The sequence below is a fragment of the Ammospiza nelsoni genome, chromosome 2, assembly GCF_027579445.1.
Source record: "Ammospiza nelsoni isolate bAmmNel1 chromosome 2, bAmmNel1.pri, whole genome shotgun sequence".
In the NCBI taxonomy this organism is placed as follows: Eukaryota; Metazoa; Chordata; class Aves; order Passeriformes; family Passerellidae; genus Ammospiza; species Ammospiza nelsoni.
Genome location: NC_080634.1, coordinates 49,066,334 through 49,090,235, shown reverse-complemented (window position 1 = coordinate 49,090,235; position 23,902 = coordinate 49,066,334). Strand labels below are relative to the sequence as shown.

The window sequence follows — 23,902 nt, the reverse complement described above, 5'->3', positions numbered from 1 at the left end:
TAATAAAATGGTTATAAAAATAGCAATATAATTAGAGTAATAATAATTTGGATAATTTGGGTTAGGACACTATTAGACAACAGAAACAAAGAGTTATGGATGTCTGGGTACCTTTTTCTGGGCAACATAAGCCTGAAAAAGGGAGACGTTAACAGAGGATTAACTCTTAAAAACAATAGCCTGTTGCATATTCATACATCTCATACACGATGCACAATTTCCATTCAAACAAAGGATTCTGTCTGGTCATAATCAACTTCTTCCTCTTAATCCTCATGGCGTTGTCATGGCTGAACGAGGTGGGGAGAAGTTAATTTCTTCTGATAAGAGAGCAATACTCTTTCTCTGAAAGATTTCGGTGTCCTGTGGCTGCTATCTTGCCACGAGTCCTTTCTTTAAAAAAAGTATCTCACATAGCATAGTTTCTATTTTAACATCATGTTATAACCTAAAACTATATTTAACACACTGCCTAAGAAAATTAATACAGCTAAACTTTCTAACATAACACATATAAAATTCATTTTAATATTTGCGAAAAGCCAATCATAAAATATGCCTTTTTCACACCTACTCTATGCCCCTGTTTAATATGCACCTTTCTTTTGTCATATAAAGAAAGAAGAAGAAACTATTAATAATTCTATTAAGCCTTTGTTTCTTTTTTTTAAAGAATATAACACGGCCTTGGCTGACCAACAGCCTGTGTTGATTAGTAACATTTTCTAGAACTAATATTTTCTTTTGTAACTTCCCTATCTGTAAGTTCCTAGCCCTATCTACGAACAGATTAATATGGTCTGTTTGTAAAGACACATTTATATTATTCCTTTCAACATCATGGGATCCATGGCTACAGTTCTTGGGCATCCCCATGAGGGAGAAGATTGGTTCAGCCCATTGACCGATCCCAGAAGATATAACAGAGTCTTCCCTAACTTTTCCTCATTCTTAACGCACTTTTATATTATTTTTTATGTCTAGGTGGACACTGAGTGACTTTAGTTATACATCTTGGTCAGTGAGGGACGGTCGTACTTCAGCAGGCAGGTATCTCAGGATAGTATCTGAGATGATGAGAACATGTGTCAGTCCAAGGAGAGTGATTTCACCATGGTTTCTGATTCAACAGCAGCACATCTTCCTTTATCTCCCTTGGTTTTCATCTGTTGCGTGGATTTTCAACTGGAAAGCGCCACCAAATTCCTCCTACTTCTGCAAGTGTTTCGACTGAGCCTGGTAGCGGGGTCTCCCCTCTGCTCCACCCTCCGTTTAGTCCCTTTTAGTTTCTGCGGTGTGTGAGAGGTCGGGTGGCTGACCGCGTTCCACCCGGGAATAAGGACCATGTTTTCCCTTACAAGTTCCTCACAGTTACCTGTTTATCCCTCCTTATTTTCCCACACCGCCCTCCAGCCATTCCCGCTCCTCAGCCGCTCCCTCCCCTCAGCCATTCCCTCCCTTCAGCCGCTCCCTCCCCTCAGCCATTCCCACTCCCCAACCCCTCCCTCCCCTCAGCCATTCCCGCCGCCCGCCGCGCGGGGGCGCTGCAGGGCGCGCGGCGCTGGCCCCGCCCCGCAGCCGGCGCGGCCCCGCCCCGGAAGCGCAGCCGGAGCAGCCGCCGGCCCGGCTCTGGCGGCGGCGGGCAGGAGGCGGCCGCGGCCGAGCGGGCGCCGCCATGGAGCACATCCGCACCACCAAGGTACTGCTGATGCTGCGGCTCGGGAGCGGGGATAACTGTGCGGTCGGGACGGCCCGCCCAGCCCAGCCCGGCGCAGCCGCTGCGGGCGAGGGCGTTGTTGTTTTGGCTGCCTCCTGCTGTTCTGTGGCCGGTGCCGCCCCGCGCGGGGCTCTGGAGCGGCCCGCGCCGCTGGAAGGGCTGGAGGGATCTGGGCGTGCTGCTCAGCGTGGCCCCGTGTCTGTAATAAGGGGAAGACGCTAAAAATCCCGGTGTGGGGGTTTTGTGGTGGAGTGGGGAGCAGGATAAGCGAGCTGGGAGGGGATGGCGTTTGTTTTGTGTGCTCTGTATATGCTTCCGTGCAGCGTTTTCTAGTTTTGGAGGCAAATCTGTTGTGAAAACAACCGATTTGTTTTCTCCTTTTTGAATATTCCAGTGTGTGTTAAATACGCAGGACATCATTGCCTGTGTAATGTGTTAGGCTATTAAAAATACGTCAGCTAAGCTGTAGCTGACATTTTGGACTTCTGTGACTTTTATTTCCTATTATTAGTGTCTTAGCCTTATTTGTATATTGAAGATGCAAAAGGAAGGTCTCTCTTGTTGTGGCTAATTTTTTAGTGAGTTTTTAAGTCACAGTTTCTATAGAATTAAATTTCTAACAGTGCTTTTCTCACCTTGCTCATCATCCCTGACTGCAAAGGTTGCTGAAAAGACTCCCCCTGTCTGTAGGCTCCTGGGAATTGTGATTATTTCCTCAACCTGGCAGTCTGACTTTAAAGTTGATTTATAGATATCTTTAGAAGAGGAGCGTTCATTTTTCCTGTCCCAGTACTAGATTCACAACCAATAATTACATAAAGGAAAGGGCTTTTAAATTTCTTGAGTAATAACTTATATAACTTTTATATAACTGTGTATAGCTGCTTTTATTTTTCATATACATGTGTATATGTGAAACAGAAAGAAGGTCTTTGATGAAACTACCATTAGTGACACTTTATAAGTCTGGAATTAGATGCACTTTATTAGTGCATCATGCTGACAGATTTGAGATAAAGTTTCTTTATCAGCTGTTTATTTACAAACATGAAAGTCCTTGTTTGGAAATTTAATATTGTATTGTTAGAGTCAGTAGCTGATTCCAAAATGAAAGCTAGACTAAAGCCAACAGATGATCAGAGTATCTGTTTAAGTTTCAGATCTGAAATTGACACTAGAAAGGCTGCAGGTTGCTGATTTCTTTGTGTCTGCAGCTGATTGTATCTCTGCATTGTGTTTTTGGGGCACTGCTGGGGAAAAAATACTTCATGTAACAATAGAAGTGAAGAGAGAAATGAGCCCTGAACACAATTTGTAAGATACAAGACTTACTACTTGAAGCGATTATTTTTATAATTCATATGAAAAAATTATGCATTCTAAAAAAACAGTAAGAAATAGAGTGATATTTCTTATGGTAAGAAATAGAGTGATATTTCTTTTGTTACAGCTGTGTTGCTTGCTTAGCTTTTTGCAAGCTGTTGGTTTATCAAATATCCAGGTGAAAATGTGTATTGGCAAGCATTAGAGGTATAGGAAGCAAGAAAAGTAAAATACAACCTGCACTGTGGGTCTTGAAGATTCACTTTGCGTGTAGGTTCAAGTTGGATCTCATGCCAGCTGTTCTGAGACATCCCTGCTTTTTCTAATCTGACATCATTCCTGTTTTTTCAGTTTAGTTAAGTCATAGTGAAATAAACTTGAAACAAGAGTGCAGTCTTGCAAGATTAACTGCTGTGCAGGGCAGCTGTTATCCCCAGGAGAAGGTGATGGAATAGGTTTTGTGTCTCCTCCAATTTCAGTTTGCTGGGAATGTTGAAATTAAAATTTCTTTACAACTGTCCACACAGGTATCTGAAATTGAGTGTAGCTTTTTGGGAAATTAAACTGTCCAACAGATTTTATGTTGAATAAGGAAGTGAGGTCAACTTAAAAATCACTTCTGAGAGTTTTATGTTTAAGTAGCAACAAATGATCACATTCAGTTTATTAAATGTGATGGTGAATTAAAGAATATGTGTTTTATCGATGAATCTTGATAGTATCCTTAAGGGTATTTTAAAGCAAAATAGAAAAGGTAGAAAAGGCTGAAAATTCTTCAGTCAAACCTGTTTGCATATTTGAAGTCAAATGTGTATTAATGAAAATACTGCTGGATTTCTTTCTCCTGGATATGGAAAGTTTTGCTTACTTTGACTGCTAAATTAAATCAAACAGCAAAAGGAAAAAGTGTGTCATAAGCTGAGTACCCATTTAATCTGGTTTGAGTCAAGTTTAAATGAATCTGTCATCTGTGGAGGCTGAATCTAACCCAGTTGTCATTAAGAAAAGTTTATCTGTGACTTGGCTTTCAGAATTCTTGTAGACTTTACCTAGGTAAGTGGAAGTTGGAGCACTAATGCCTGTCCTCATCTAATGTAGAAATGCAGCTTTGAGGAGAGCTGCCTTATTGCATGGAAGAGAAGGAAAGCTCACATGCCAGGATTTTGTGATTTTGTGGGTGGTGTTACTGGAGCAAAGCTGGGGCAGTTTCTGTGCACTTCTCGATTTGCTGGGGAGGTGCAGTGCCAGGTACTGGAGCAATTACTGCTGCAGACCTGCCCAGTATGGATTCTGTGCTTTGGCTGTGGTGTATTCACTTATGCTGCTCTAAACCTGAGGACTTGGTGGTTTCAGCATGATGTAGTTTGGGTGTACTGATGCTTCTAGTTTCCAATTTTTTGCTTTCTAAACTGAAATCTGGAATATTATCATAGTGCTGACTTCTAGTATATATTTGTATTTCCTTCATTCTGCTTTGTATTTATTGTTGTTTTTTCAACTTTTGAAAGCAAAATTAGGCCTTTCTAGATCGTAAGAAAGACTTCATTTTTTTCTGTTTTGTATGTGCTTTTAGCAGGTAAATACATCTGTACATAAGAGTTAAAAATGGCTTAACATCAGCACAGTAGATGTGGGTTCTCCTTGTCGCCTCCTCTGGGTGCTGGTCTTGCTGGTGTGGAAGTTTTTGGAGTTGTGCCATGCATTTAATGTAGCACAGAGCTTTAACTTGGCATTAATGAGCCAGTGCTGCCAAGAAAGAGAGGAATGTGTGGAGATAAGCCATTTGCCACACTCCTTTCCTGTTCCTGCACGCAAAGAATCGAGTAATGCTCGTTTCAAATGGAGCACTCTGTGGAGCCCAGAGTTAGGAGGGGCAGATAAAATACAGGCTATCTAGAAATAGTTCTTATTTTGAAATATTTTCCATAGGATTGAGATAACAGTGTTGATAGAATGCCAGAAGGAGTTTTTGGCCCTTGTGAGGCTCAAGCGTGAATTATCTGCTTCAAATGCCAGCACAGTCCTTGAATTTCTAGGAGCTTTTTTTGTAATTATTAGTAGAATGCTTACATTTCATTAAGAATGCATTTTGACTAAAAGGCAAGGTTATAATAATACTGATTTTTGAAGTTGGGGAATTTATAAAAGACAGTACATAGCTAAAATGGAAGTCAGGTTTATGGCATTGAGTGTGAAGACAGCTAATAAAGCATGTTGCTGAGATCAGCTGTTAATTCGGTGCTGGCATCTCAATACCAGGAAACTGTTAGTGTGTGTTTGCTGTGTTTTGGGGAAGCAGCCTAAAAGCTTAGTAATTATTAATTCTTATTTTAGAAAAAACTGAAACAAAAAATAGCTCAATGCTTTTTATTGAAACAGAATATTTGAACTAGTTGGTCTCAAAGCTTGTGACCACTCTAGTTTGGCCTGAATAGCCTTGTGTGTGCTGCCTTATGTTTCCTACCATTTTCAAAATTATTGCACCAACTGACAAAACCTTTGCTAAGTTGTAATTTAAATTCTGCAGAAATTCAAACTTAACTTTTATTCCTCCCTCCCTTTTTTTGTTACAGGTAGAGCAGGTGAAATTACTGGATAGGTTCAGCACGAGCAATAAGTCACTGACGGGCACTCTGTACCTTACAGCAACTCATCTGTTATTCATAGATTCAAGCCAGAGAGAGACCTGGGTAAGGATAATGAATGCTTGTGGCTCCAAGGCATGGGTCCTCCAGATACATTTCTTCTCCCTGATCTAAGGTTGAATTTGTTTACTAAAATGTTCTTAGCTGTTCTTTCTACTTTCCTCCTTCGCGGTATCATAATAAGTTAATAATTCACAGGTTATGCTCTTGCGTGACGGTGCTGCAGTTGAAATCAGGTCATGTTGAAAGTTTTGACTTTTCCTCAGGCTGCTGTAATTTCTTCTGTAGCTTTCACTTGTATTTCTGAGTGCATGTGTGGTGGTTTTCTTTAAATAACTGACTTGCACCATGATTCTGAGTCAGGAGTGGGAGACTGATACATAGGTTAAGCATCAGGTTTAAAAGTTCAGAGTTAACTTACCTTGTAATTAGATTCTGTCTAGGTTAAATGAGATAGCAAAAATGCTAAAATCTCAGGTTTGGGCAATATTGAAGATTACATGCACTTTTTTAGAGCAGTAAGCAGCTGTTTCTTCACAAGTATTCATCTCTGAAATAAAGGGCTTCAGATGGGGCAGCAGCTTCTTGTTGACCAGTACCAATGTTGTGCAATCAAAACTGGCTAGTGCAGTGTTTCCCATTAGTTTTTGTGCTAACTGCCCTGGTGGCACACATTTGAACATCAGGCTGTGGCTCCCATTGGAGTCCAGCCACCTGACTTGAGTAAGTGCCTTAAGTCTTTCATCCTCCAGGATGAAATAGCATCTCCCTAGCTGTTGTTAATTTTTTTTATTCCTGTAGGTGTATTTTCCTTGATTACCCTTAATCCTGTATCCTGGGTATCTAAGTGCCTCATGGTGCTTTCAAGAAAATTCATTTTTCTATTACTTGTTCTTGTATAAAAGGTACACCTTTGTACAAACCAAACTGTTACTCTTTCATACAAAATGGGGTTTTGGGGACAGCATGATTCAGAAGCATTGCTTGCTTGTGTCTCCCTATGCACTGCATTAAGAGGTTTCATTTTGGGGAAATTGAACCCATACTCCAAGTACTGCATTTCTGATGATAATGCAAGTACCAGGTACAATTATTATAATGCCTTCAAGATAGTCTCTTTGGAAATGCATATTTGGCAGTATAGTTTTCAGATGCCAGTCAGATTCTGATCAATGTTTAAGAGGATTTCATTGCTTCAGTGAGGTAATTGAAATTCTGTCAAGAACATCTTGTTCAGTTGAGGTTATGTATCTGTGCCTTTCTTCCCAGAGTTGAACAGCTGTTACTTTCTTTGTATTTACCTAAATCTTGCGTAGATTTGCCACACATAATAAATCTGTGGAGGGCTTCTGTATGTCCATTGCTGTGACGTGCTGTTAAAGTGGTCATAAACATTTAGCTGAGAAACTGTCATGTTTATCTAATACAGTAGATAATACAGGAGATGTTTTTCTTGTCTTTGTTCTATCTGTACCTGTTAAATACTGGAATTTTGAAATCTTCAGTACATTGAATTATTTTCCCTTACTTCCTTTATTTTGTCTGAAAATTCTGAAGTATGTTTCTGTAGATCCTTAAAAAATATATTGTGTCTGGACATTGCCTAATGAGATATAAGCCTATTAGTTAACAAAGTTAAAAGAAAACTAAACAATTACAGTGGAGTTTTACATCTCAGTTTTGCACTTAGAGGGACACTTCAGAATTAGAGAGGAGAGTAACAGAAGTTTTATACATTTAATATCCTGATCAAAATGGCATTCTTGTATTTCTGCTTGTAAATGTATTTCTTTTTATAACTGGCTGACAAAATTAGTCAAAATCCATATTCAGCATTGTTTAGTGTGCTGTCTTGCATCTGCTGATCTAAGTAGTATGCTATTCTTATTTTCCTCAGCCTGCTTACTCTGTGAGTTTTTGTATGTCACAGATACTTCATCATCACATTGCTGCAGTGGAAAAACTTCCTTTGACTACTTCTGGCTGCCCCCTTGTCATCCAGTGCAAGAACTTCAGGATAGTTCACTTTGTTGTACCCAGAGAAAGAGATTGTCATGACATTTATAATTCTTTGCTTCAGCTCTCAAGAACAGGTAATCCTTGTAGCTGTAAAAGACTTTGCAGTATATGAATGGATAACAAGCTGGGGTGTGTGTGTGTGTAAACCAATTATCTTTTATTTTTTTTTAAAACACACATTATATAAAGTCTCATGTGGGTTTGGTAATAAATAGAATTTTTGATTAAATATTAATCTGCATAAAAATTCAGAAGCTGCATTGTCTGGCTTTTGTATGTCAGTGGTGCTCCTTAACAGAATGAGAGATTCCTATGCGTTATTTTGCATTTCTAGTGGTGTTCCAGAAATTGTGAATATAAATGTGTATAGTCTCTCTTAATTGTGTGTTCCGTCAATTAAAAACCCACTGAGCAAATCAATTTTTACTAATTTCATGCAGTTTCAAAAATAAAGTTGAAATTTGATGTTAGAATAACATTACCAGTTCAGCTTTACAAAGACTTCTGTCAGTAGAGTCTTTTGCATTTTCTGCCTTGTGTTTAGAACAGTGCTAAATGTCATCTGTCACAAGTAAATAGCCTACTAGGAAAAACAGAGTTTTTGAAAGCTTTTATTTTTTAAGGGAAACTTTAAAGTTTAAGGTCAGTAGATGTCAATTTTAGTTCTTGCCTCCCAAAACAGTTTGTTCTTTCAGGTCCTGTGAAGTCTTTTAATAATTCTGCCTTTTGCCTTAAGTTTGTCAGTCTTCATTTTGTGACCCTTATGGCTTTAGAAACGTCTGTTCTGAAATAGGTCAAGCACACTCAGAAAAACTTTCATAACCTACTTCTGACTAGGTATCTGTAATTATCAATTAACTGTAGGATAGTTGCAGAATAGATATTTCAGACATGTCAAGTATCTATTGTTTAGTCTTGCTTCTGTGAATCTTGAAGCCTGAGACTTTCTCCCCATTACATATTCTTTACCTTTTAGCAAAATACGAAGACCTGTATGCCTTTTCTTATAATCCTAAACAAAATGAATCTGAGCAAGTCAAAGGTTGGCAGCTTATTGACCTAGCAGACGAATATAAGAGAATGGGAGTGCCAAATGATTACTGGCAGTTGTCTGATGCAAATCGTGATTACAAGGTAAGTGTTGTAATGGAAGCATGTTCTGCTCTGCGTCTGTTTCTAGTGAGGCCTATAGAAAACACCTTACTGCCAAATCACTTGGCTTGCTATATGAGCAAGAACTTGCAGGTAGAGTTAACTCCTTAATCAGTGTGCAATCTCACAACTTCCTGATTGAAGGTTTTCACAAGGCCTCATTGAGAGAGCGTGTGTGTATGGATGCGTGGGTTCTTTGGGATTGTTTTGAGAGATGCTTACCTGTTGGAAGCTCAGCCCCACTGATTCTGGTGCTCTGCAGCTTTGTGATGTCTCTCTCAACTGAGCAGGATTCTACTTCAGCATTTTGCAGTGCTGGTTGTGGTGGTGTGGCTGATTCTGAGATTAGGTTTCATCTTACTTTGTAGTCTGGAAGCATTAAAAATGAGGGAAATAATTTCAGTATTTTATTTGAAACACATTCTACTGCAGAGTTGCATTCTTTAGAGTGAATGCTGGTATGGTGATGCTTGGATGTGTAACTTGGATACCAGTTTGTACTACTTTCATCTATGGCTTGTCTCCTTTGAGTTGTTTACATTTATATAAAGAAACATGGTAGTGTTTATCTTTTGTGTCTTAATTCACCTTACATCTTTCTTTCAAATTGAATACAATATAAAATTAGGTTAGGCTTTGTGTCTTGCCTATAAAATCCTTTCTGTGTATCTGTGTCTTTCAGGTTTGTGAAACCTATCCTAGAGAACTTTATGTTCCCAGAACTGCAAGCAAGCCCATAATTGTTGGTAGCTCCAAGTTCAGAAGCAAAGGAAGATTCCCAGTGTTGTCATATTATCATAAAAACAAAGAGGTATAGTGTGACTTCCTTTTGCTGTAAAAGTACTGAAAAGTATTTCTCAGCACTTGACAGTAGTTCAAGGGTTGGTGAGGAGGTTCAAGTACAATGACTTGTATGGAAGGGTGTGACTCAGGATAACCCTGAATACAGCTGACAGGAGTGGTGCCTGACAGGATGTGGAGTAAGCCTAGCCAGTTTAAAATAAATCCTTAAGTAATCTGTTGACTCTACTGAAGTTTTCAGAAACTAACATTAAGGTAACTGAGGATAGCTGTCTCTTAAGGGATCTGTCTTCCTTGATACATCAGAAATAAAATATGTTAGGTCAAAATGGTAGGAAAAAAAACCCTAAACAGATAAACCAACAAAGTAAAAATATTGGTTCTTCAAGGAGTTATTTGCAAGGTAAAAAAACTCTACAGGGTAGGAAATAAGATTTTGCAGTGGGTGGTGGAAAGCAGCATGTACCTGTCTCAGCTGTGGAAGGACCCTACTGTCACCTTGCTGAGTTAAAGAATTTTTCCATGAATGTGAAGTTACTAGATGGATTTGAACATAATTATATCATTATTTGAATATCGGAAGATGTACCTGATACCTTCTGAAATACAACATATCATTAAAATGACATTACAAAAATTACATTAGATGATAACAAATTGCACTTGCAATAATAAAATCATGTCTGCTTTAGTAAAAACACACATAATTCATTGTGTATTAAGGGAGTAGCTTGCTTTCCTAAAGTATCATTTTCCCAGTCTGTACTTCTGTGAGTTTTTATGTCAGTTAACTGATTATGTCAGTTAACTGATACCTTGCCCATGAAGATAAACCTGAAAACCTGTTTTGATGAATATTTAAATTTAAGTTGTAGCTACTGTGTTTCAGGGTTTCCAAGGAATGTACTTTTTAAGCACCTGAACTTTATTCAGGAACACCTGAACTTTATTCAGTTTGCTGGTGTTCTCTGCTGAATGAAACAATTTATTTCAGTGTCTTTTGAGATTTTGCTAAGCACTTCAAGTACACATATTAAACTGATGCTGATTTGTTCTTTGTTGTTTCTGGCAGGCTGCAATTTGCAGATGCAGTCAGCCTCTCTCAGGTTTCAGTGCCAGGTGCCTGGAAGATGAGCACATGTTGCAAGCCATCAGTAAAGCAAATCCTTCCAATCGCTACATGTACGTCATGGACACCAGGCCCAAGGTACATACTTCTGGTGCTGCAGACAAGCCTCTCCTCCTGAATATTGGAGTGCAGGGATACAATGTAATTTTGAAAATTTTGGAGCCAAGTAGGAGTCCTTGAGCAAAAATGTTGTAAAAATGAGGTTATGCCTCTCTGTTCTGGTGTTTCGATTACTTGCTTTCTTAAAGAAGGTTTAAGGTTCAGCTGGACAGTTGAACCTGTCCCAGTAGTCAGTTAGAATTCTCTGAATATGCTGCTACACTTTGAGAGGGACATTTAAAAATATGCTTAAATCATAGTTAAGAAGTGAACAGTTGAGTGGGATCCAGATAATTTTGATTGCTTGAAATGAAATTCAGGAAATGGTGAGCTGTGATGTGGTTTCTTTTGGAATGGGAGAGTACTATGTTCTGTGTAAATGATCTATACAAACTGTCTCAAAAGTGAGGAAGTGGAGGAAATTCTGTTTTGGCATTTTGAGGTCATCATGGAATGGCTTGAGTTAGAAGAAGTCTTAAACATCATCTCCAGCCTCTGATGAGGTTGTTCAGAGCTCTGTCCAATCTGGCTTCAAACACTTCCAGGATCCACAACTTCTCTGGGCAATGTTTTCCAGTGCCTCACCATCATATTTCATCGCTGTCTAATTAAACTGAATTCTGTTATTTTATTAAGTTATGTTATTACCTGTTACAATGTATGGCTGATTACCACTCTTTAGACTCATCTTCATTTCAATTAGTATTAATTTCACTCAGTACAGGAGCTGAAAATGTTTGGGTCTTACTCTTTCCTTTGTATGTGAGATGTTTGTAGTGTCTTTACTCAGAAATATTTGGACACAAAAAAAGGCTTATTAGTTAGGAATCTGTAGAGGAGAATGGGAATTACTAAATGCATCATTCAGATATGTCAGCTCTAAATATATACTATTTTTTAAAAATATCTATATACTGTCCTTTTCTTATACTTCTTTCAAGCTGATTTGTCACAAACTATATTAGAATCTGTTTATACTATGTGCTCTTGTGTTTTTTTCCCAATGTGTTCAATTGAAATTGCTTGACTTTTGCTTCCTAATTTGATTTTTTATTCCAATAATGTTTTTCCATGGTTTTATTTTCCTCTTTTAAGCTTAATGCAATGGCTAACAGAGCTGCTGGGAAGGGCTATGAGAATGAAGACAACTACTCAAACATTAGGTTCCAGTTTGTTGGCATTGAAAATATTCATGTAATGAGATCTAGCTTGCAGAAACTTCTGGAAGGTATGTTTTAACTGTACTAAAATAGTGTATTTGAACACAGGGTGTTTTTCTGAAGTCTTTAATAATAGGCTACACAAACTGCATTGGCATTTCTATGGTTTATTCCAGCTCTGTCTTTAGTACCAGTTTGATGTGCTTTGTGGTAATGAATTACCTTAAACCTCAACCTTCAAACTGTAAACCCAACTGAATGGAATTATTCTGAGAAAATTGAATGGCAAATATGTCTTCAGTGAGTTTGTTAGTGTGTCAATGAGAGACTCCTTTGTTTTCCAAGTGTGTGCCTGTAGATGCATTTTCATTTACAGAATATCAGTTCTTCTCCAAGGGGTGCTTTGTTCCGCAGAATTCACAGCGAGCATATGGTCTGTACAAAACTTGAGCTCTTTGACTTGGTGAGCCCCTTGTGTGCTTGTAGGTGTTTGTAGAGAAGGGGGCAGGGGGAAAGGTGAGCCACTTCACCACACCACTGCCTGCCTCCTGGTGGAGAAAATGGAGAGGCAGAACTGTGTTCATAATTCTGTTAATATTTTTTAGGTAGACAGCTGAGAGAAAATTTAAGACATTTTGTGGATTCTGAGATTAGAATACAGTGGCAGAAGTGAGGCTTCCACACCTGACACACAATACATGTGTAAGTGCTTGGCTTCTGGAATTAAGCAAGTATTTCCAGAGACACAGAAAGTTTACACTTGTATGGAAGCCTGTTTTGATGAAGACATGCTGTTACATTGATCAAGAAATCTTACAGACTAGTGGTGTAATCTTTATTTTCATTGATCCTGGATGTGCTGCTAACCTATTCTTCAGGCAGTGTGCATGGAGTCCTGCTGAGCTTTGATAATAGGGATCTTCCTGATTATTCCTGCATGTGTTTTTCATAAAGAAAAATTGAGAAGCATGATCCTGAGCTTGAGCTTTTAGATTTTTTTTAGATTTTTCGTAATCCCCCTTTCTCTAACTAATACATTCAATTCTAGGAAACTAGCTAATAAAACTTGATTGTTTTGATTTTTTAAGAAGCCTGCTCCTGTGTAATAATGTCTGATGCAGAAGTGTGTGCATCACACAGTAAAGTTTCACAGACTTCATATTCCTTCCTTTTGATTTGGCATCCCACCGGCAATACTTACTAAATAGTATTGTAACTGTAACTTTATTTAAAGATATGGAATATGTTTTAGTTTTTCCTTGTGTGAAGAATTGGTTTGTTTAAACACTGTTGAACAAAATAATGAGTAATCTCTATTGTTTGTTTTCCACAAAAGTTTTTTTTGGTGAATGAATACACTTGTTTTACCTCTGTTCATTCTGTATGTTTTCTTAGAGTTTTGCTGAATGCCACTTTAGAAGTAGGAGCACCTTCAGGGGTAGAAAGGACCCTTAAAATTTAGGGTTGTCTGCAATAAATTACTCTTCAGCCCCTTGTAGAAATGTGCTGTCAGTGGGGTGATCAGGAATAAAATGCCATGAAAATGGTTCACAACTTCAAATGAGGAAAATGCCATTTATCTTCTGTGTACTCACTTTCCCTGAATGTGCTGGACTGAATGTTCTCAAATGAGAGCATGATACCAATGACGCTGTTTGTTCAAGCACCACTGTAACTGGGACTGCCCTCAGTTGTTTGGGCTTTTTATAACAAACAGCTGTTACTCATTGTTTGGTGTGTGTCCTGCTCCTTGGCTCTGTGTCTGTCTGCCTGATTTCTTTCAGAATCTGCAAATTCCACTGGCAAGCTGAATGTGAGACAAAATCCTTCCCAACATCCTTTTGTAATGGGACTATATCATGGAGTATGCTGGTGGGGTTTACAGTGTAGTAACAGCTGAATTTTGGATTCAGCTATTAATTAAATATCTTGCATGCAGTGGTTCAAAACTTTACTAAAATAGTTTTCTTCAGTGTGAACGTGATGACTCTACTGATGAGCAGACTACAACACTCATGGAAGAAACTTGACATAGACTTAAGTTTGTAGCTGTAACACTAAATTCAAAGTTCACTTTTTATATATTTAAATTAAAATGTTACATAACAGAAAGGCTTGAACTCTGATAAGCAAAAAGGTTTTGGGTATGTCAAGAAGGGAGCATTTCCACAGAAAATGTTTGGGGAGAAGGCTAAATAGATATTGCAATCTGTTACATATATTTTGATGGTGGAAGTGTGTAAACTGAGTGGGTTTTGTGAGTTATGTAGAGTTTTCTGTATAGGGCAAGGCATTATCTAGGTTTTTTTATTTGTTAAAAAAAAAAGCCTGCCTGCAGCCTTCTGTGCTTCACTCTGCAGGTCTAGTCACCTCCTGAACTGCTGGCTGAGGCTTTGCTAGTAGTGTGAATAATGGCAGTCAAGCAAGGGAACATTGAGGTTTTGGGGCTCATGTGCATGTAGGGCTTGTATTTTTTATGGTGGGATCCATATGGGCAGAACTATCTTGAGTCCTATTTATTGTGGAGTAGCTGAATTATCTGACTGGTACTATAAATGGTACCATAAATCATCCTTCACCTTTTAAAAGACCATAAGGAACTAGAAAATAACTTTTTTTTCAGCATATAAGACTTGGACCAGTACCAGTGCATTTGATTTAATCACCAACTAGTATAAAAATGCCTGTGTTAATTCACAGAAATGGAATCTAACTCTTGGGGCTCAACATATGTGTTCCTATCTCTGCCTTCATTTATAAAAATATAGAAATCTAGCTAGGGAAGTACTAGTTGTGAAATATTTCTGCCAAGCTGAAAATTCTGATCAAAAACAGGTTTTGACAGCAGTATCTGGGTGAAAACAAACTAAGGGCTGGAAGCCTGTTTATCTTCTAGTTAGAAAGCTTGTGCTGTAAATCTTAAGTTACAGAGTGTGTAGGTGTGCTGCCATACCTCTAGACATGGCTTTGCCTGTCCAGTCCCTTCTCTACAGAGGTTTTAATTTCCTGATACTTGACTATTTTCAGTTTCTTTCCTTTACCACAGAGTGGTGGATGTGTTTGTGTACTGTTGTGACTGATCAAGTGTATGGAACCACTGGTATAGAGAATGACTTGGTCCTTTCAGCTAGCTCACATTCTCATCTATATCTATTTTCTCCATGTGCCAGATCTTTTGGAAGCAGAACTCTTGCCTAATGGTGCCCTTCAAAGACAGGGGAAAGCTATCTTGCTTTTACTTCTTTTATTGATATTACAGACTAGTCTTCAAAAGTAGGTCTTCTCTCCTGGGGTTTCTTGATGTTCTATTACCTCATTGTGCTGTGGTTTGCTAGTTAGTTTTATGGATGATGAGGATCTGTGGTGCTGCAATACTTATTTGGAGGCCTGTCATTCTTCTAGTATTCAGCAGCACCTGGCACTATGAGTCTTCCTGAGCAGTGGGGAGTGTGCCAAAACTTGTTTGACTGAGAGCTGAGAAACATCTAGTGCAGATACAGGAAAGCTCTTGGAGACAGTGATTTGAGTTCATAACCTTCCTTATATCAAGGGACTTGATTGAATATGAAGCTATATCACAGAATTATTTGGTGAATTTTGTTCTCTGCTTTTGCTGCTGACTCACTTCCTTCCATGGCCAGAGATAAAGATGATTTGGCAGCTGTTGTATTCCTACTGCTGATTTTCATCTACAGAACCTTTTTATTTTCATTTACCGCCCAATGCTCTAGAATCATTAAATCATTTAGGTTGAAAGAAAGTTTTAAGATCATCAAGTCTAGCTGTTAAGTGTAGTGGAAAGTAGGCTTCTACTGTAGAAGAGGCAGGTATTTGTGTAGCTAGGAGCCTTGGGCGGCGTCTTTTCTTAGAATTACACATAGCTGAAGTTATGTTCGCGGAGTTTTTTAATTCCAGAAGTTTGTAATGTTTGAATAGTAAGGTAATTGTGTGAGTTATTACTCAAAATTGTACAAGAAACAGGCTATCTGTCTTACATGTGAATTGGTTCTATGTGAGAATCTTCCAGTCTACCTCTGCATCTCTTGCTGCTACACTGCAAAGCATCTTTCCTTTAATTTGAGTTCTTCCTTGCTCTCTGAATTGACATTATTGTTACAGGATCCAAGTATGTTAGGTAAGAATGATAGAGATCAGTCAGAAATGCAGTGTGTCAAGTGTGAAGGTAGACAAAATTTCAGTGGATTTCATTCGGCCCTGTGTTCTTGTACTGCACTTACTTTATTCTCCTGTGCAGGGTGGAGGGGACAAATCTCTGGCAGTGTGACTCCTCTGAACTGTGTCTATTGTCTGGATGCAGCTCCTTCCCTACTAGTAGTACTAATTAAGTATTTCCAATGAGCCTTTGGCATTTGCATTGCCTTCTCTGGTGACAAGACTAAGGCTTCCTGGTAGGAATAACCAGTGTATTTACTTGGAATGTTATTTTGTCAAAAAACCACAAAGATCTTACTCTTGCAGCTCATGGTTATATTGTTCTACAGAGTTGAATTCTGACTGGAGAACATTTTGTAGTACTCCTCCCTTAACCATTTGATTAGACATCTTTCAGGAAACCACCATTCAACTTAGAACATAGGGGATTAGATACAGCATGCAATTATTCTTTCTCCATTGCAGGGTGTAGGTAGCTACAACTGCTTAAGGCTTTTTAACTCTTGGTTTCTTTCAGTCAGTGGCACAAGAGGTTTGTCTGTCAATGACTTTTTGTCTGGTCTGGAGAGTTCTGGATGGCTGCGTCACATCAAAGCTGTGTTGGATGCTGCTGTCTTCCTAGCCAAGGTAACTTGCATGCTGCTTCTTTCTTTGGTGGAAAGTTGACTTCCTACCAGAAAAATTATGCTTAATATTATGTAATGTGTAAAATTCTGCAGCTGACCTTTTTGGAGATAGGTGCTTAGTATATATACCAGTACATCTAATATGCTGGTTAAAGTATTATATGTTTTTTTATGATTGGAGATGTTAAACATTCCAGCCAATGTTCTGGGATTTTTTGAATGCTGTTTGCTCATCTTGTTGGGAGACAAAGGGATTCTTATGCTTCCTGGTTCTCTAGATATTTTTGAAAAGTGTAACCAGTTTGGTGGTAGATGGAACAAAGTATTATTTAGTATACTCTGAAAAGTGGAATTGGGGCAGTAATTGTAGAGCAGCCAAGGTGGCTATGCTGACTTCATTTGGCAAGGAGATAGGATTCTGTGAATAATTCAGAGGAACAATTGCCTTTGCCAAGCACTTAGGAAGCCAAGCGCTTGATCTGATGGTAGTGGGTAAAGATCTTTGTTTTTGCTAGGTGAAATAACAAGCAGTTATCTCAGTTAAAAGTGGGTGATTGTCCTAATGATGACCCTCAAAAATGTCTGAGCCAACAGGAGCTGAAGCTAATGAGCATTTCCTAGGCCTTTACTTTTATGTGGCATAATGATGAACGAGTGGTATCTTTAATGATGAGTTAATGTTGTTTGGGTTTTTTTAAATCTGTACTCAGTAATGTATAATCTAATTATTGTTCGGTTTTCTTGTAAATTTAGTTTTATAAGGGGGAGAGAGAGAACTGGGAACGCCTGTAGAGGTTAGTTTATACAGAAGTGGTACTGGAATTTCTTTTCAAGGAGTTTTCTATACTTCTATGGAGAAAAGTTCATACTTTCTGATACTATTAAATCTTTTCCTCATAGTAAACATTTTTCTAGCTTTGTTAAATAAGATGGCCTATGGTATGAGTTGGAAATAAATATAGATCTTTAAAATTTATTTACTAGTTTTTGACTTCTGTCTAGAAGAAAACATCGGTTAAGAAACAGCTGTGTTTTGCAGGCAATAGCAGTTGAGAGTGCAAGTGTATTGGTGCACTGTTCAGATGGCTGGGATAGGACTTCCCAAGTTTGTTCTCTTGGAGCTCTCTTGCTAGATTCCTATTACAGAACAATCAAAGGATTCATGGTAAGTAGACCATTGCAATGTTGAGTTGTTCCTTGGTAAAGAAAGGCTGTAAAATGTTTGAGTGTGAAAGGGAGCAAATGTACTGTTTTGTTTTTTTTTTTTTTTAGTTTGAAGTGTAAAGTGAGAGTTGCAGTATATTGATAAATACTTCATACAGATATGCTTTGCTACTTGAAAAAAAATCTTTAAAATCTGAAAAGTTGAAATACAAATAGCAAATTGATTTAGTCACCCTGCAGAAATGTTGCAATGGTTGTCCTTTGCATCCCAGCAAGTCCCTTATCTGTGACATAGAAGGATTCCAAAGTGCTTATGTGAGGTGGTGCACATACTGAATTACAGCAGCTCTGTGCTCCTGTAAAACAACATTTTTGTCTGTCTCCAAAACAACATTTTTAAAATCTGAAAATTATAATTCCCACAGTGATAGAGACTTAAATATGTCTAAGCAATCTAAATTTCTTCAGCTTTTTATATTGAGAGAAGAATTTCATTACAAATTATTCCAAATTTTAGGCTAGGAAAATCAACAGTGTTCTGCAATGACAAAGCAAGGTGTTATGGGAACTCCTCAAGGATAAAACTAGTTCAATGTATTGTTTAGATCTAACTGCCACAAATATTACAAGCACTGAAAGTGAAGTTGAGGAAGAATTAGAAGAGGATTAATTAGTTGTTAATAGTGAGAATCTTTAGGGAAGTAATTTAATCGTTTTGGGTTTTGATTAATCCTTGCTTTCAGTTAAATTTCTGTGACAGTCCTTTGTTCATTTTGGTGCTTCATAGTGTGACCAAAGTGATAAAAGAAGATAGTGTTGATATGAGCAAACTTACTGTTATAAATGTTAGAATATATTATGTGGTTTTATATAAATTATGATAGCAGGCATGCAGTACTTACAGTTTTCTTATTCTTTGCCATAGAAAGTTAATAACCTACTAGTGAAGTCATGCAACATTTTTTCTTAAAATTATCAGTTACCTGATTAGCAAGTTGCTTAACTTTTTACTAGTTTTTTACAAATGTACTTTGAGAATCTTGTGAAAAGCTTCCAAGAAAATAAAGAAGTTACAAAGTGATAAATAGTTGTTTCTATTGTAACTTATTCAACTCGGATTTAAAGTACAATATATTGATAACCTGTGGGGTTAGTACTGTAGGTGTAAGATTGAGTAATGTTTTACATGAGATTTTGTTTTTTTTACCCTCTAGGTCTTGATAGAGAAAGACTGGATCTCCTTTGGGCACAAGTTCTCTGACAGGTAGTTCACTCCTCTGATAGAGTAAAGTGTATAACAGCAAATTGAGCTAAGTATTCTTAAACAAAAGGCAGCTTGTAGATGTTGCATTTCTAGCCACACTGCACCAGTTCAGTGATGAGTAAGCTGTTTTCAGTACACAAGGCACTTCTCCTGCTGCCTTCAGTGTATTGCAGTTTATACCTATTGGATAATTGATTTGTATTGCAAATGTAAATTCTCAGTGCTACTGGTGCTTGCTTGCGGAAGTTGATGACGGTGGCAAGGTCTGCATGAATGTATACACAGTGCAAAACCAATCTAAAGCTATGTCCCAGCTGTTTAGGCAATATGAAACACATAGTTTTGGTATCTTTAAAGATAAGTTTGCATTTATGTTTACTTTGATGGTGAAGTCACACCTACCTTTAGAAGTCCTGTATGTTAAGAGTTCTGTTTTTTCCCTTGATCTGCCTGTCATCAGCTATGACAATAGCCTTGCTGCTATTTACTGCTTATTAATTTGCTTTAGCTGGTAGACTCCATATGTTGACTGTGAACAGTATTAGACTCAAAGGAACTTAACTGTCTTATGTTGCTATTTTGTACTTAATATAGATGTGTGATTACTTATAAGTCAGAAAAACAGGTCAAATATAGACTTATTTCTATTCAAAAATTGCCCCAGTTCTTGGAGTTAGGTGCTCAATTTCCAAATCAAAGCTAGCATCAAATCAAGGTGCTGTCATTTAAAAACAATTGCAGCTAAGACTTTCTTGATTTCTAACTTAAACCAGTTTCAGTCTGTTTGTGGAATCTTTTTCAGATGTTGTCAGCTGGATGGTGATCCAAAAGAGATCTCGCCAGTGTTCACCCAGTTTTTAGAAAGCGTGTGGAATCTGACCGAGCAGTTTCCACAAGCCTTTGAGTTCAATGAAGCTTTCCTCCTTCAAATCCATGAACATGTCCATTCATGCCAGTTTGGTAACTTCCTTGGAAACTGCCAGCAAGAACGAGAAGAGCTAAAGTAAGCAGGCACATTGTAATGTGTCTTTTGTTTGTTCTGGCAGACTAAGATCTTCCATGAATCTTCTTCATTTTAGACTCTGAGTAGAGGAAGGATTGGTAGTACTGAAACCTGTGTTGAACTGCATCAGGGAAGATAGGTGAAGACAGCCTTTCTAATTCTGGTAGAAAATCACAGAATCTTTTTCATAGGGAAAGTTAAAGTTTTCCTTCTCATCTGTTTTTGGGTTTTTTTTCCCCTCTAAAAGTAGGTAACCTGAATTTAGGAGGTATCATGTAATTTCCTCTCCCAACTCTTTTTAGCTAACCTTACAATTCTTGCCTGTTCAAGACTACTCATTTAGAAGTATTAGTAGGATATCTTCAATGCATTTAGCTGGAAAACTTCTGTGAAGTTTTTATCAGTTCCTCTTGCATTGTATTTTAAAAGCATTTGTTTCAAGTAGGCAAAACTTGCACATCATAAGCAGTTACCTTCTGCTTGTTTGCTTGCAGTCAGTGTGTTGACCTCTAACTTTTTTTGTTTTAAGACTAAAAGAGAAGACCTATTCCTTGTGGCCATTCCTGTTGGCTGAACAGAAGAAATACCAGAATCCTCTGTATAATCCGGACTTTTCTCCAGAACTAACGCTTTTGGAGCCTAATACAGTATCATTCAATTTTAAGTAAGTTTAAATAAGATACATTATCTTTTCTTCAGCTCTGTCTTACCTTGCAAACCTGAAAGTGTGTGTTTTGTGCAGGTTTTGGAGAAATATGTATCATCAGTTTGATCGAAGTATGCATCCCAGGCAGTCTGTTTTCAACCTTATCATGAATACAAGTGAGCAAAATAAACAGCTGGAGGAAGACATTAAAGAACTGGAAGCTGTAAGTATTACAAAATTAGTGTGTGCCCTTGTGACCTGTTCTTCAGATTATAGTTGTTGCAGTGCTGCTGGTTTTCACCTGAATGTCACTGCTGTGTGGCCTAGCACTTACTCTGTGGGATGGTGACTTGGACTTTTCACTGCTTGTTTCTATGATGAGTGCTGTAAGGCACTATTTATTCTGCTTTATTAATGAGCTCTGTGATGTAAAAGTGCTACTATCAAAGCCTTACTGAAGGCAAGTTTCACAGAAGCTCAGCTTGCATTGAACTATTTTGGATAACAAGGTATCCATGTAGCTACAGCTGTGTTGCTAAAGTAAGGAGACTGAAAATGTTTTATTTCTATTATAGCTACTAAAATGGAAGCAGTAAGTATTGTTCTTCTTTTAACTTCATAAGCAGGTGCATGCTGTTGTAAGTCATCATAATTATGGGTCATGTACATTGTAATGGTTTTATGAAGACAGGGCTTAATCCAGAGATCAGATGTCTATAATTGACTTTTAGGTGGTGCAGCAAACAGCCAGAAAAGGCTGATTGATACTTGTTACAGTCAGTTAAGGTGCTGAAACTTCAGAATAATGCCTTTTAAGGAATGCAGAAGTCTTCTGATAATCAGTTTTAATATTTGTGTGTGGACAGAAATGGTAACACAACTCCCGTATATTATGTTGGACGGGAGAGGGAGGGGAAGTACAGCTTTTCTAGGAGGAAAGATTTTATTAGACTGATCCTACTGTAAAGTAATAAATGCAGGTCACTTAATCTAATACTGTTTCAAATCTTGATTTTATATTTAAAAAAATTTATACAATTGAAGCAGCAAGGTGAAGAAAACTCAAAAAACAATCTAAAGAATAAGCAAGAGGAAAGTAAAGTCTCAGCTCTGAATTTTCTAGAACCTCATTCCATGATATTAACTTCACCTGAGCCTACATTTGTCACTTGAGAGATCGTGAGATGTAGTTTTTTTGAAATCCTGATGTCGACTTTGCTACTGCTGTTTCCATCTATAAAAAGTTGATGCCAAGAGACACCAGTCTTCTGGATTTAGTCTCAGTTCTAATGAAATACAAACAGATCAACAAACAAATCTGTTCAGTTAACTAGTGTAACCTCCCAGTTACTGGGTGAGTGAGTTTGGATTAAAAACAAAAATGAAGTAAGCAAACAACCCAAACCATGTAACTGAAAAATCCCTTCATCCTAATCTTTCCTCTTCTCTTGCTCATGCTGGCAGGATACATCCTTTTCTCCTTTCCTGTGTTTTAGTTGACATTTTTTAGAGTATTCATGCATTTGAACAAACTGTATTGGCATTTTTTAGATCTAAAGGAAAAAGTCTTTTAGAAGGTTTTTAGGAAAGATAGAAGGGCTTTGGATATCAAGCTGCTTTTTCACTAAGATACTCATGGTCTTTAAGAGATTGCAAGATCCCTGCTTGCTACAGTGCCGAGGTCTGTCTTCCTCTGCTTCTACTCCAGAAAGTATTTCCATCTTGATAGCAACCAAACAAGGGGCAAGTCTGGAATAACCTTTCCTTCTCTGGGGATATTAATAGGCATTCTTTGTCTTCTGCCCTTCTGCAATTTTAAGCCAGCAGTGCTTGTAGCATCAGCAGTAAACGGTGGGGAAGAAGCTGGGGTCTGTAAGAGTTCTGTAGACACCGAGTTGGCCAGCAAAAGAAGGGGATGCATTTCCTTTAAAAGCACAGTATCATCAGTAAAGAGTCATGCCCGCTGTTGGTAACTGTTCATTGTATTTCAGAAAATAAAGCAGAGAAACGGGCGGTCAGATGTGGTCCTTGTGAAGGAGCAGGAGCAGACGGCTCCTCCTGCCCCCGTCGCACTGAAATCCCCTCCGTGCTTCCAGAAGGAGCAGCCGCCGGTGCCGGTGAACGACGCCGTGCGAACCATAGAGGGCAGCAACACCGCAGACAATCGCTACAGCGAACTCGTGTCCGAGTTCTCCAAAGCCGAGCCTGCCGTTGTCAGCTTGGAGTACGGAGTGGCCAGGATGACCTGCTAATTGACATCTGGCACTGTGTTCTTCTAGACTGATTAAATGGAGAGATGGGCCATTTTCAGATGGGTCTGTGCTGCATGACCAAAGCACGATTTGTATATCAGCAAGTTTTGTTAATGTAGACTAGAACGGCATGCTAGTTGTCAGGTGTTTGCTGTTCTTTTAAGGGGGGGGGGGGGGGGAAGGATGTAGTTGTCTTTTTGAAAGAAATAAGGGGCATTTGGTAAGTAGTGACTGAAAATCAAGGAATGTTATGTCTTTGGACTTAGGTCAGTTTGCACTAAATTGATTTAAATAGTAATATTACTTTATTCAGTATAGGAAACCACAGATGGTCTTTCACAAATTGATTTTATTTGGACAAAAAACTTGAACTTTCTATTTTAGGAACTGAGGCTATGTGTATATATCTCATATGAATATGTATTCCCTTGCTTAGTGTCACCCAGTACTAACTTTCAGTGTATTAAGTGCCATGGAATAGTATGACATATTTCAAATCATAAATAGTTGGCCTTAAAACTGTCAGATCAGTAATTTTGTCCTTTACTACTGCAGTCTACCTGGCTCTGTTTACATTGTATTTGCTCAAATTTTTATATCTTTAAAACAGGACTGAATACAAAGAATGAAGCATGCCTAAGCTGGCACAGCCTTTCAGCAAATAGCTATATGAATGTTAACTGATCACTTGAGACTGTGTTTTTTCTTCCATTTGCTCTGTTGTTTAAA

At 38.2% G+C, this 23,902-nt stretch overlaps 1 protein-coding gene across 1 annotated transcript; it reads left to right on the top strand.

Moving 5' to 3' along the window:
* The first annotated feature begins 1,601 nt into the window (after window positions 1-1,601).
* Window positions 1,602-23,335, top strand: MTMR6 (myotubularin related protein 6). The gene is made up of 14 exons (XM_059491170.1): window positions 1,602-1,699; window positions 5,614-5,730; window positions 7,616-7,778; window positions 8,681-8,838; window positions 9,539-9,667; window positions 10,730-10,864; window positions 11,981-12,113; window positions 16,736-16,845; window positions 17,884-18,009; window positions 19,223-19,272; window positions 20,075-20,275; window positions 20,805-20,939; window positions 21,018-21,144; window positions 22,913-23,335. Exons 1-14 carry the CDS (start codon window positions 1,676-1,678, stop codon window positions 23,171-23,173), a joined length of 1,869 nt encoding a protein of 622 aa, XP_059347153.1. The 5' UTR covers window positions 1,602-1,675; the 3' UTR covers window positions 23,174-23,335.
* Window positions 23,336-23,902: the final 567 nt, after the last annotated feature.